We start from the raw sequence: 13,766 nt of genomic DNA on the forward strand, positions 1-13,766 counted from the left end.
AGAAATGTCTTTAGTAAACAACATTTGTGCTCTAATTTCAACTATGCAGCTCTTAACTGCATTCAAAGGGCCAGGGGCCCCCTGCCGTTGGTTACATTACCCCAGCCACGTCACCTCCATGTCGGGGGAGCGGGCCTCTCTCACCAAGGCCTTCAGCGCCAGGGACGTGGCGGTCTTCGCCGAGCTCACCGGGGACGTAAACCCCATTCACCTGGACCCGACCTATGCCAAGACCACGTCGTTCGAGACGCCCATCGTCCACGGCGTGCTGATAAACGGACTGATCTCGGCCATTCTGGGGACCAAGCTGCCGGGGAGCGGCTGTATCTTCCTGTACCAGGAAATCAGGTTCCCGGCGCCTCTGTACATCGGGGAGGAGGTTCTGGCTGAAGCCGAGGTGAAGAAGATAAAGATGTCCTTCGCCTTCATCGCAGTGACCTGCTCCGTCAAAGATAAAGTGGTCATGGAGGGGGGAGGTCATGATCATGATGCCAGAGGATCAGCAACCAAGGGCGTGATGATGATGAGGATGATGATGACAGTTGGAGGGAATATTGTAGCCTCAAATCCAGTCTGTCTGTGCTAACATTCTACTCCTTGTTATGCCAAACAGAGAAGGGGTGGAATGTTAGCACAAGCGGACTGTATTTGAGGCTAGTTGGTGGATATATTGTAGTCTCTCTTGACATGACAGACTTGAGCTAACGTGAGATTTGGTTCTGGCGGCAGGGATTTAAAATATGTTGTACTGCAAACCTGTACTTTTGTTTAACTGGCTTTTTGGAGATCCTTTTATGTTTGTTTGGCTTGAGTACCTGTGTGATAGACGATCTATCCGTCTCACACCCCTCTAGGAACAGCTCAGAGGTAGTGTCTTGTTGTGGGACTACCTCCGAAGCATCTTCTGACAAATGCCTGCTAAATCAGTGGCACTGGAATGATCCTCGTTTTGTTCATAATTTTCACATAAGTGTTACATGGTCTTGTGCTCTTGTATTACAAATAATTGCGTACAATGTTCTTAGTTGAAATGATGATTTATTGAATTTGAGGCTACTTTTGTTCGATCAAAGATCCTTCTTAGCTGTTTTGGAAATAAATTACATAATAAAGACCTAGGTCAATGTATATAGGCACATCTGAATTCCTAATGTCATCTAAGCATTTTCAAGGTTGCCTACTATGCATGCTGTATTGTTTCTTTAGTGATAAATATAAACACAATTATAGTGAATAATCACACATGGACATACACTTCATAGATCTTTCAAAACCAATTGTTGTACTTATTCGAAATGTATTTCCTAATCTGATTACCAAATGTATGGCCAAACCTTTCTTGTGAAATGAAACAAACCGACCATCTGGCTGTCTCCACCCCTGGACTGGGGGCGGGTATCTGCAGGCAGCTATGTATTAGTTACGAGCACCCATTACCAATCCTGAATTTGGTCTGATGACACAGCCATCCTGTGCCAACCGAGCCAGAATAGATTCCTACACTGGTGTACAGCTGCACTGGGGTCAGACAGATTTCCTGTTCAGATTAAAACACGGCAGTGTCGATGCAAGAAAGTATGTCTTGAGAAATGTGTTGTACTCCAAATGGTCCCATTATCCCAACTGTTTCACCGAAAAAGATCGAACAACTTCTTGTTTTTTTCGCCGTTTTTCAGTCTTCTCATCCTTGTATTGAGGTAGGTTTTTACGATTCATATCTCGCGTTGGCTCAGTCCTTGTTTTAATCTAAACGGGAAGTCGGTCTGACCCCAGTGCAGCTGTAAGCAAATGTAGGAGGTTCGGGGGGGAATCTATTCTGTCAAGTGTCAACCCTGCCCTTCCTGTCCTCATTTCTAACTAAAATACTCTGCTATCTAATCGGCTAGTTTTGACTTCACGTCCATCTGCTTTGGTTTCACACCGGAAGGTGTTTTATCGTTTGGTTCGTTAGTGATCGGGGGCACCGGGATGGCGTTTTTGGAGAAGCAGTCCACGGGAAGGGTACTATTGGATGATACGGTGGCCCTTACAGCACTGATCGAGGCCAGCCAAAATCTACAATCTCACACGGTGAGTCTGCTTCGACCGGGCAAGTGGACACAAACCGTAGGAAGTAGTTTACCTAACTCAATTTATCACGGTGAAGATTAACAAACAAAACTGTTTTTTATGGACGTCAGACCATATTCTATAAATTTTATTTATTTATATATATATATAAAAATAAAATAAACCCAGTTTCGTTGTTGATCTCTTAACATTTTTTTTAACGGTGGTTTTAGTGTTTTGTTGTAACGACGTGTTTGGAAAGTGTTGATCAACCAGGTCGTTTGTTAATTAATGAAACTGCTGCTGTTGACATTTTGACAGTCAGCTGGATAGTTAGCTCAGCTGCTAACTATTCAATAGCTACTGTAGCTAGTTTAGCTCTGCTGCTAACTATTCAATAGCTACTGTAGCTAGTTTAGCTCAGCTGCTAACTATCCAATAGCTACTGTAGCTAGTTTAGCTCAGCTGCTAACTATCCAATAGCTACTGTAGCTAGTTTAGCTCAGCTGCTAACTATTCAATAGCTACTGTAGCTAGTTTAGCTCAGCTGCTAACTATTCAATAGCTACTGTAGCTAGTTTAGCTCAGCTGCTAACTATTCAATAGCTACTGTAGCTAGTTTAGCTCTGCTGCTAACTATCCAATAGCTACTGTAGCTAGTTTAGCTCAGCTGCTAACTATTCAATAGCTACTGTAGCTAGTTTAGCTCAGCTGGCTAACTATCCAATAGCTACTGTAGCTAGTTTAGTTCAGCTGCTAACTATTCAATAGCTACTGTAGCTAGTTTAGCTCAGCTGCTAACTATCCAATAGCTACTGTAGCTAGTTTAGTTCAGCTGCTAACTATTCAATAGCTACTGTAACTAGTTTAGCTCAGCTTCTAACTATCCAATAGCTACTGTAGCTAGTTTAGCTCAGCTGCTAACTATCCAATAGCTACTGTAGCTAGTTTAGCTCAGCTGCAAACTATCCAATAGCTACTGTAACTAGTTTAGCTCAGCTGCTAACTATTCAATAGCTACTGTAGCTAGTTTAGCTCAGCTGCTAACTATTCAATAGCTACTGTAGCTAGTTTAGCTCAGCTGCTAACTATTCAATAGCTACTGTAGCTAGTTTAGCTCAGCTGCTAACTATTCAATAGCTACTGTAGCTAGTTTAGCTCAGCTGCTAACTATTCAATAGCTACTGTAGCTAGTTTAGCTCAGCTGCTAACTATTCAATAGCTACTGTAGCTAGTTTAGCTCAGCTGCTAACTATTCAATAGCTACTGTAGCTAGTTTAGCTCTGCTGCTAACTATCCAATAGCTACTGTAGCTAGTTTAGCTCAGCTGCTAACTATTCAATAGCTACTGTAGCTAGTTTAGCTCAGCTGCTAACTATTCAATAGCTACTGTAGCTAGTTTAGCTCAGCTGCTAACTATTCAATAGCTACTGTAGCTAGTTTAGCTCAGCTGCTAACTATTCAATAGCTACTGTAGCTAGTTTAGCTCTGCTGCTAACTATCCAATAGCTACTGTAGCTAGTTTAGCTCAGCTGCTAACTATTCAATAGCTACTGTAGCTAGTTTAGCTCAGCTGCTAACTATTCAATAGCTACTGTAGCTAGTTTAGCTCAGCTGCTAACTATCCAATAGCTACTGTAGCTAGTTTAGCTCAGCTGCTAACTATTCAATAGCTACTGTAGCTAGTTTAGCTCAGGGGTATAATAAAGTCATTTACGGAAATGGGTTACCGTTTTTAAAGAGTTAAAAACAAGTAAACGTTTTAACTCACCAAATAACTATTTTTGTTCTTGTCTTTTTAGATAATGACAGCTGTTAGCTAAACCCTAACTAAAATGTAATGTATCGCATATAAAAGGTGTGTGTGTGGATGTCATAAGGTGAATGCACCAATTTGTAAGTCGCTCTGGATAAGAGCGTCTGCTAAATGACTTAAATGTAAATGTGTGTGTGGGGGAGCTTTTGCTAAATAGTCATGTTGATGGTTGAGAGGTTTCCTTTTTACAGTCATTTTGTTGAGTCTTTCCACAATAAACACTGCCAAACGGTGTAAATAACGTTACTGGTAGACAAAATGCCACATATTGATGATACAATTGTGTTTGGGTAAAGTCGGGGTGAAATGATAGCCATGTAGGCTACCTTAAGTTAACTAGATAATATGGATTTGAATCAGGGCCGTCGTGCACCCCAAATAAATAGTTTTGGGGGCACAAAGTACGTGAGAATGGCTTGGTACTTTTAAGGGTATTTGCTAATGACACCCTTTATCTAGTTTTCCACAATCCGGTGAACTTGTGGTTAGCATTTTTATTTATCCTTTTTCAAAGACCAATCTAGAGCCATAATCATTGTTTTATCTTTATCTGCTTATCTTCTACCTAATGAGCAGAGGAGGCTGGTGGGAGGAGCTGTAGGTGGACAGCCGCATCGCAATGGAAGGTGTTAAACATTTGGAAACCACGTTTGACACCGTTCCATTTAATACGAGCCTGTCCAATAGCCCCTCCCACCAGCCCCCTCTGCTCTTGAGCTGTCTCTGTCCTGACTGGTGTATTTAAAAAATCTGGATAAAATAAACGTTCTCTTCATCTCTGCTAAAAAAATCTGGGTTAGAATAAACTGTTTCTCTGCGTCTCTACTAAAATCTGGGTAAAAGATTGAAAGGACATGTAGTTATTGCTTGCGTTTTTGAAGTCTACCAACATTGCCAGCAGGCATGCCACCTAATATAGTTAGACAAGCTAGCTACTCTAACTTAGTTTATCGGAAACCTATCTGGGCTAGCTAAAGCCAACTATATAAAACTGCTAGGTGGCTGGTATTATTACAGAATTGTATTTTTACGTAGTTGTTTTTTAAACAGGCAGGTGCCCTCTATGGGCATGACGTATCTGATGTGGATTTGAATGTCAATAAAAGAGACTTCATTATACACTCAGGTGTGGTTGTTTTTAAACTGGGATGTACCACAGTTTGCCGCCAGCCTGAATGTATCACCTTTAGCACATTGAACAATAATGTTTATGTGAGTGGCATATAGCTTAGGCTCAGTGGTGTTTAAGTGGCCCGCAGTGGATTATCCTGGTGAGGTTTAAACCAGACCTTTGGACCCTTGGTTTGTGTTATTCCAGCTACTGTACTACCATGTCACCCTGTCAGACCTTAGATGTGTCCCAAATGACACCCTATATAGTACCCTACTTTTGTCCAGGACCCTATGGGGATCTGGTCAAAAGTAGTGCACTACATAGAGGATAGTGTGCCATTTTGAGACGTATGCACAGTACGACCCACTCAGGCCGATAGTGTTTGCCTTCAGTTGCAGTGAATGATTTTGGGGGAACGCTATTTGAATACTAGGTATCAGAGTAGAAGTGCTGATCTAGGATCAGGACTCCCCTCTCCATTTAATCTTCTTCGTTTTGATCTGAAAGGCAACACTGATTTTAGATCAGCACGCCTACTGCTAGATGAATATGTCCCTGGTTAACTTAATATGCAGTGAAACATACTATCATAGAACATTGTGACTGGAGTGAAACGTTGTCGAGACGGATGAAGGATTGCTGACCACTGTGTCCTCTCCTATCGAAATATAACTACTAGAACAGTCTTGCCATGTTCCCGAGAGGCTTTACCCCTTCTAGTATTTCTTGTTCTACGTCGTCTCCTTTTATCCCTGTCTTCTGTGTTTTTTTTTGTGTGGGAGTAACGTCATCACGGAGGAATCACGTGAGACGGGCATGACAAGGAGACGACGGCAAGTTGATCTTAGTTAACCATGCCTCACATAAGGCAGGGAAAGTTACTCCTGGTTCCTAACACATGAAGTGATGAAGTGAAAATCATTCAAAATAATTTCATGATGGATCCAGGCTAGGAGAAAGTAGGCCCTATCAATAAACATTTCTAATAAGTATCTTTTTTCATCTCTTCTAGAAAAGTAGGCCATCAGTTCAGTAAGCCTTTGTCTCCAGGAGGAGAATTTAGTGAAGGACTGAATAGATCAAGCTTTTAGTGAAGGACTGAATAGATCAAGCTTTTAGTGAAGGACTGACTAGATTAAGCTTTTAGTGAAGGACTGACTAGATTAAGCTTTTAGTGAAGGACTGACTAGATTAAGCTTTTAGTGAAGGACTGACTAGATCAAGCTTTTAGTGAAGGACTGACTAGATCAAGCTTTTAGTGAAGGACTGACTAGATCAAGCTTTTAGTGAAGGACTGACTGAATAGATCAAGCTTTTAGTGATGGACGGACTGAATAGATCAAGCTTTTAGTGAAGGACTGAATGAATAGATCAAGCTTTTAGTGAAGGACTGAATGAATAGATCAAGCTTTTAGTGAAGGACTGAATGAATAGATCAAGCTTTTAGTGAAGGACTGACTGAATAGATCAAGCTTTTAGTGAAGGACTGACTGAATAGATCAAGCTTTTAGTGAAGGACGGACTGAATAGATCAAGCTTTTAGTGAAGGACGGACTGAATAGATCAAGCTTTTAGTGAAGGACTGAATGAATAGATCAAGCTTTTAGTGAAGGACTGAATGAATAGATCAAGCTTTTAGTGAAGGACGGACTAGATCAATCTTGTGACTCTATAAACTTTATGGATGAATTTGCTGTTTGTTTTGGTTGTGTTTTAGATTATTTTGTGCATAATATAAATTAACGGTAAATTATCTATTGTGTCATTTTTGGATTCACTTTTATTGTTAATCAAATCAAATGTTATTTGTCACATACACATGGTTAGCAGATGTTAAGGCGAGTGTAGCGAAATGCTTGAGAATAGAATATGTTAATGAGAATATAATATGTTTCGTAACATTTCTACATTAATGTGGGTGCTACCATGATTATGGCCAATCCTGAATGACGTGTGAATAATGATGCTTCAGAAAGTTAGAGAAACACAAATATCATACTTCCCCAACAATGCTAACCTCCCCTGTTTTTGTAATGGTGAGAGGTTAGCATGTCTTGAGGGTATGATATAAAATGCTAACCTCCCCTGTTATTGTAATGGTGAGAGGTTAGCATGTCTTGGGGGTATGATATAAAATGCTAACCTCCCCTGTTATTGTAATGGTGATTTTAGCATGTCTTGGGGGTATGATAATAAAATGCTAACCTCCCGTTATTTGTCAATGGTTACAGGTTAGCATGTCTTGTGGGTATTATATAAAATGCTAACCTCCCCTGTTATTGTAATGGTGAGAGGTTAGCATGTCTTAATGGGGTGCTACCATGATGTATAAAATGCGAACCTCCCCTGTTAATTGTAATGGTGAGAGGTTAGCATGTCTTGGGGGTATGATATAATTGCTAACCTCCCCTGTTATTGTAATGGTGAGAGGTTAGCATGTCTTGGGGGTATGATATAAAATGCTAACCTCCCTTGTTATTGTAATGGTGAGAGGTTAGCATGTCTTGGGGGTATGATATAAAATGCTAACCTCCCGTTATTGTAATGGTTACAGGTTAGCATGTCTTGTGGGTATGATATAAAATGCTAACCTCCCCTGTTATTGTAATGGTGAGAGGTTAGCATGTCTTGGGGGTATGATATAAAATGCTAACCTCTCCTGTTATTGTAATGGTGAGAGGTTAGCATGTCTTGGGGGTATGATATAAAATGCTAACCTCCCTTGTTATTGTAATGGTGAGAGGTTAGCATGTCTTGAGGATGTGAGATTTGTGCTGACGTACAGAGTCAAAACAACAACTCGTGTGTCACTGTCCCAGTACTGTTGGAGCTCTGTGTGTATATGTATATATGTATATACAGTTGAAGTCGCAAGTTTACATACACTTAGGTTGGAGTCATTAAAACCTGTTTTTCAACCACTCCACAAATGTCTTGTTAACAAACTATAGTTTTGGCAAGCTGGTTAGGACATCTACTTTTGCATGACACAAATAATTGTTCCAACAATTGTTTACAGACAGGTTATTTAACTTATAATTCACTGTATAACAATTCTAGTGGGTCAGAAGTTTACACTAAGTTGACTGTGCCTTTAAACAGCTTGGAAAATTCCAGAAAATGATGTCATGGCTTTATAAGCTGGCTTTAGGCTAACTGACATAATTTGAGTCAATTGGAGGTGGACCTGTGGATGTATTTCAAGGCCTACCTTCAAACCCAGTGGCTATTTGCTTGACATCATGTGAAAATCTAAAGAAATCAGCCAAGACCTCAGAAAAATTAATTGTAGACCTCCACAAGTCTGGTTCATCCTTGGGAGCAATTTCCAAATGCCTGAAGGTACCACTTTCATCTGCACAAACAATAGTACGCAAGTATAAACACAATGGGACCACGCAGCCGTCATACCGCTCAGGAAGGAGATGTGTTCTGTCTCCTAGAGATGAACGTACTTTGGTGCGAAAAGTGCAAATCAATCCCAGAACAACCGCAAAGGACCTGGTGAAGATGCTGAAGGAAACGGGTACAAAAGTATCTATATCCACAGTAAAATGAGTCCTGTATCGACATAACCAGAAAGGCTGCTTAGCAAGGAAGAAGCCACTGTTCCAAAACCGCCATAAAAAAGCCGGACTACGGTTTACAACTGCACATACTTTTTGGAGAAATGTCCTTTGGTCTGATGAAATAAAAATAGAACTGTTTGGCCATAATCACCATCGTTATGTTTGGAGGATAAAGGGGGAGGCTTGCAAGCCGAAGAACATCATCCCAACTGTGAAGCACTGGGGTGGCAGCGTCATGTTGTGGGGGTGCTTTGCTGCAGAAGGGACTGGTGCACTTTATAAAATAGATGGCATAATGAGAAAGGAAAATTATGTGGACGTATTGAAGCAACATCTCAAGACATCAGTCAGGAAGTTAAAGCTTGGTCACAAATGGGTCTTCCAAATGGGCAATGACCCCAAGCATACTTCCAAAGTTGTGGCAAAATGGCTTAAGGACAACAAAGTCAAAGTATTGGTGTGGCCATCACAAGGCCCTGACCTCAATCCCATAGGATTTTTTGGGGCAGAACTGAAAAAGCATGTGTGAGCAAGGAGGCCTAGAAACCTGACTCAGTTACACCAGCTTTGTCAAGAGAATGGGCCAAAATTCACCCAACTTATTGTGGGAAGCTTGTGGAAGGCTACCAAAACGTTTGACCAAGTTAAACAATTTAAAGGCAATGCTAGATACTAATAGAGTGTATTCAATCTTCTGACCCACTGGGAATGTGACGAAAGAAATAAAAGCTGAAATAAATCCTTCTCTCTACTATTATTCTGACATTTTCACATTCTTAAAATAAAGTGGTGATCCTAACTTACCTAAAATAGGGGAATTTTTACTAGGATTAAATGTCAGGAATAGGGAAAAACTGAGTTGAAATGTATTTGGCTAAAGTGTATGTATACTTCTGATTTAAACTGTGTGTGTGTGTGTATATATATATATATATATATATATATATATATATGTATATATATATAATCTAGGATCTACATATGAGATGAATAGCTTTGATAAGTCATATCACAAATAATCATTTCCTGTTCCTTTTTCATTTCTTGTCCAGGAATACATCATTCGAGTACAAAGGGGTGTTTGTACAGAAAACAGTTGGCAGGTAAATAAGAATATATGTTTTTTTAGCCTACTTTAAACCTCAACCTTACCTCAAACTATCTGCCTCAATTAGACTTTTTGTTCTTCAACATAACATATTTTCATGTTGTACTGTAAATAAGATTAGAAATCTATTTTCACCTTTTTTTTTTGACTGAGCTCTCTCAACCTCAAGAAAGAAGCCTTTGGTTGTTTTTTTTCTACCCACAATTCAACCTGTTTCTTATTGTTGCAGGTCATAAAGCGATACAGCGACTTTGATATGCTGAATAGCAGTTTGTTGGTAAGTGCGGCTTGACTTCCACCGGTACAAAGAGGTCACAAGTGCCTTTTCCCACACCACATCTGTCTGGGTCCCAAATGGCACCCTATTCCCTACATAGCTCACTACTTTGGACCAGCACCCTATGGGAATGGGGTGCCATTTGGGAAGCATACTTTGTGTTTTTATGAAGGTGATGTGTTCATACTGAGTATTCTTTGTTGGTCATTACACATTTTTGAGAAGCCATCGTTAAAAGGAAGCTGAGGTTTCTGCTGAGGTTTTACCAGCTCATTTCCTGACCATTATCCATTCTGTGAACCCTACATTCCTATGTGTCAACTCGTTCTTTCTCTCTTTATCTCTTTATCTATCTCATTCTCTCTCGTTCTCTCTCTCCCCTCTCTCTCTCCCACTCATTCTCTCTCGCTCTCTCTCCCACTCATTCTCTCTCGCTCTCTCTCCCACTCATTCTCTCTCGCTCTCTCTCCCACTCATTCTCTCTCGCTCTCTCTCCCACTCATTCTCTCTCGCTCTCTCTCCCACTCATTCTCTCTCTCGCTCTCTCTCCCACTCATTCTCTCTCGCTCTCTCTCCCACTCATTCTCTCTCCCACTCTCTCTCCCCACTCATTCTCTCTCCCATTTCCTAGCTCCCCACCCCCCCATCCCTCTATCCAACCTCGTCCCCCAGGTCTCTGGCGTCAGCCTGCCTCTACCACCTAAGAAGTTGCTAGGTAACATGGACAGGGAGTTCATAGCAGAGAGACAGAGAGGACTACAGGTCTACTTAGACTTTATTACTCAGCATCACATCCTAGCCACCTGCCAACTGGTCAAGAAGTTCCTCGACACCAACAACTACTCTGCCAACTACACAGGTGTGTGAACTCTTAGGGTTGGGGGCGTGTCTAGCATGGGTGTGATACAGGGTTTGGTGGGCGTGTCTAGCATGGGTGTGATACAGGGTTTGGTGGGCGTGTCTAACATGGGTGTGATACAGGGTTTGGTGGGTGTGTCTAGCATGGGTGTGATACAGGGTTTGGTGGGTGTGTCTAACATGGGTGTGATACAGGGTTTGGTGGGTGTGTCTAGCATGGGTGTGATACAGGGTTTGGTGGGTGTGTCTAGCATGGGTGTGATACAGGGTTTGGTGGGCGTGTCTAGCATGGGTGTGATACAGGGTTTGGTGGGTGTGTCTAGCATGGGTGTGATACAGGGTTTGGTGGGCGTGTCTAACATGGGTGTGATACAGGGTTTGGTGGGTGTGTCTAGCATGGGTGTGATACAGGGTTTGGTGGGTGTGTCTAGCATGGGTGTGATACAGGGTTTGGTGGGCGTGTCTAACATGGGTGTGATACAGGGTTTGGTGGGCGTGTCTAGCATGGGTGTGATACAGGGTTTGGTGGGCGTGTCTAGCATGGGTGTGATACAGGGTTTGGTGGGCGTGTCTAGCATGGGTGTGATACAGGGTTTGGTGGGTGTGTCTAGCATGGGTGTGATACAGGGTTTGGTGGGTGTGTCTAGCATGGGTGTGATACAGGGTTTGGTGGGTGTGATACAGGGTTTGGTGGGTGTGATACAGGGTTTGGTGGGCGTGTCTAGCATGGGTGTGATACAGGGTGTCAGTTAGGAAAATGTGGTGTTGGACATAAGCATTTTAATTTACCGGACATTTGAGAAATGTACCAGACCCATATCCATTGGGTGCGTAACCTGATTAGGGCGTCCACCTATGTTGATCAGAAGAACAGAAATCACATTTTAGAATACGGTAATTCATATTAATAGTATCCGCAAAACACCAGTCTCAATGTCAACAGTGAAGAGGCGACTCCGGGATGCTGGCCTTCTAGGCAAAGTTGCAAAGAAAAAGCCATATCTCAGACTGGCCAATAAAAAGAAAAGATTAAGATGGGCAAAAGAACACAGACACTGAACAGAGGAACTCTGCCTAGAAGACCAGCATCCCGGAGTCACCTCTTCACTGTTGACTTTGAGACTGGTGTTTTGCAGGTACTATTTAATGAAGCTGCCAGTTGAGGGCTTGTGAGGCGTCGGTTTCTCAAACTTGACACTTTAATGTACTTGTCCTCTTGCTCAGTTGTGCACCAAGGCCTCCCACTCCTCTTTCTATTCTGGTTAGGGCCAGTTTGTGCCGTTCTATGAAGGGAGTAGTACACAGCATTGTACGAGATTTTCAGTTTCTTGACAATTTCTCGCATGGAATAGCCTTCATTTCTCAGAACAAGAATAGACCTGATGAGTTTCAGAAGAAAGTTATTTGTTTCTGGCTGTTTTTTGAGCCTGTAATCGAACCCACAAATGCTGATGCTCCAGATACTCAATTAGTCTACAGAAGGCCAGTTATATTGCTTCTTTAATTAGAACAACAGTTTTCAGCTGTGCTAACATAACAAAACGGTTTTCTAATGATCAATTTGCCTTTGTACCGTGTTAAACTTGGATTAGCTAACACAGGGGTTCTTAAACTTTTTCAGCCTGGGACCCAAATGACAAATTCTGTTTTCCTGGGACCCAAACTGAGGAAAATATGCAACTATACATATCTGTACATTTCATTGCCTGTATGCCTAAAACAAATGCAATATAGACAAAAACAAATAACAATGACGTTAAATATCTATTCATGTTTATTTCCCCCCATTAAAAACACTCTTACATATCTGTTTAGATGGGACATGTTGCTGTTAAAATACAATAAATCATTTTCATTCTGAACTGGAATAAACAGATTGATTACAGATTAATAACAGAACACACACAACCCTAAGTAACAGTACAGATGAAATGATCAGGCCTATTGTACATCTTACTGTAGAAATTATTGTGAAAATAAAGTCTAGGTTGGAAGTGTTGCTGTGAAAATACAATAAATCATTTTCATTCTGAACTGGAATAAACAGATTAATAACACAACACACACAACCCTAAGTAACAGTACAGATGAAATGATCAGGCCTATTGTACATCTTACTGTAGAAATTATTGTGAAAATAAAGTCTAGGTTGGAAGTGTTGCTGTTAAAATACAATAAATCATTTTCATTCTGAACTGGAATAAACAGATTGATTACAGATTAATAACAGAACACACACAACCCTAAGTAACAGTACAGATGAAATGATCAGGCCTATTGTACATCTTACTGTAGAAATTATTGTGAAAATAAAGTCTAGGTTGGAAGTGTTGCTGTTAAAATACAATACATCTATATTTTATTTATTCTGAACTGGAATGAACTGATTGATCACATCACACAGATGTAAACCAGAAAACACACGGTCCTAATGAGAGCATGTCTGTTCTGGGCTCTGTTTTTGACATTGTAACACTGAGGTTATGCTCAGCCTTCAAACTGTTTCTGTACTTGTTGTTGTTTAAAAGTATGTCAGAGTTGAGAACCCTGATTCGCATAGGTATGTGGTGCCAAACTGAACCAGAACATCTGCTGCTTTTTCAGTCAGGCAGGAGACCACTTCCTGTTGTAATGGAACAACCCAGAACTGTGATGGGTTCTCAGTCAGGCAGGAGACCACTTCCTGTTGTAGATGGAACAACAGAAAACACACAGGAGACCACTTCCTGTTGTAGATGGAACAACTCAGAACTGTGTGATGTTCTGTTCTGGGACTCTTCCTGTTTTGACATTGTAGAACTGAGGGGTTATGCAGGCAGCCTTCAAAACTGTTTCTGTAGGCTTGTTGTTGTTTGGAACAACCCAGAGTATGTCAGAGTTGAGAACCCTGAGATGGAACATAGATGGAACAACCCAGAACTGTGTGTGGGTTCTCAGTCAGGCAAACTGAACCAGAACATCTGCTGCTTTCTCAG

General features: G+C 41.2%; 2 protein-coding genes across 3 annotated transcripts in view; both read left to right on the top strand.

Annotated features, from left to right (window-relative positions):
* The first annotated feature begins 4 nt into the window (after positions 1–4).
* On the top strand, positions 5–1,144 carry LOC124024739 (hydroxyacyl-thioester dehydratase type 2, mitochondrial-like). The gene has a single exon (XM_046338536.1). It carries the CDS (start codon positions 5–7, stop codon positions 584–586), a length of 582 nt encoding a protein of 193 aa, XP_046194492.1. The 3' UTR covers positions 587–1,144.
* Positions 1,145–1,258: 114 nt separating this feature from the next.
* pxk (PX domain containing serine/threonine kinase) overlaps positions 1,259–13,766 on the top strand; it is a 72,274-nt gene continuing 59,766 nt past the window's right edge. The window contains exons 1-5 of one of the 2 annotated variants that reach the window (XM_046338523.1): positions 1,259–1,697; positions 1,952–2,070; positions 9,601–9,651; positions 9,886–9,933; positions 10,606–10,792. In XM_046338523.1, the coding sequence (XP_046194479.1) occupies positions 1,969–2,070; positions 9,601–9,651; positions 9,886–9,933; positions 10,606–10,792 (388 nt within the window). In that variant the 5' untranslated portion in view covers positions 1,259–1,697; positions 1,952–1,968. Of the gene's footprint in view, positions 1,698–1,734; positions 2,071–9,600; positions 9,652–9,885; positions 9,934–10,605; positions 10,793–13,766 lie in introns of those variants that run through there. The other variant, XM_046338530.1, reaches the window with a different exon arrangement.

The sequence above is a fragment of the Oncorhynchus gorbuscha genome, linkage group LG03 (genome assembly GCF_021184085.1).
Source record: "Oncorhynchus gorbuscha isolate QuinsamMale2020 ecotype Even-year linkage group LG03, OgorEven_v1.0, whole genome shotgun sequence".
Classification (NCBI taxonomy): domain Eukaryota; kingdom Metazoa; phylum Chordata; class Actinopteri; order Salmoniformes; family Salmonidae; genus Oncorhynchus; species Oncorhynchus gorbuscha.

Bases quoted from the DNA above. Each gene is read 5' to 3' on its own strand.
- LOC124024739 (XM_046338536.1), top strand. From the start codon at position 5: ATGTCTTTAGTAAACAACATTTGTGCTCTAATTTCAACTATGCAGCTC.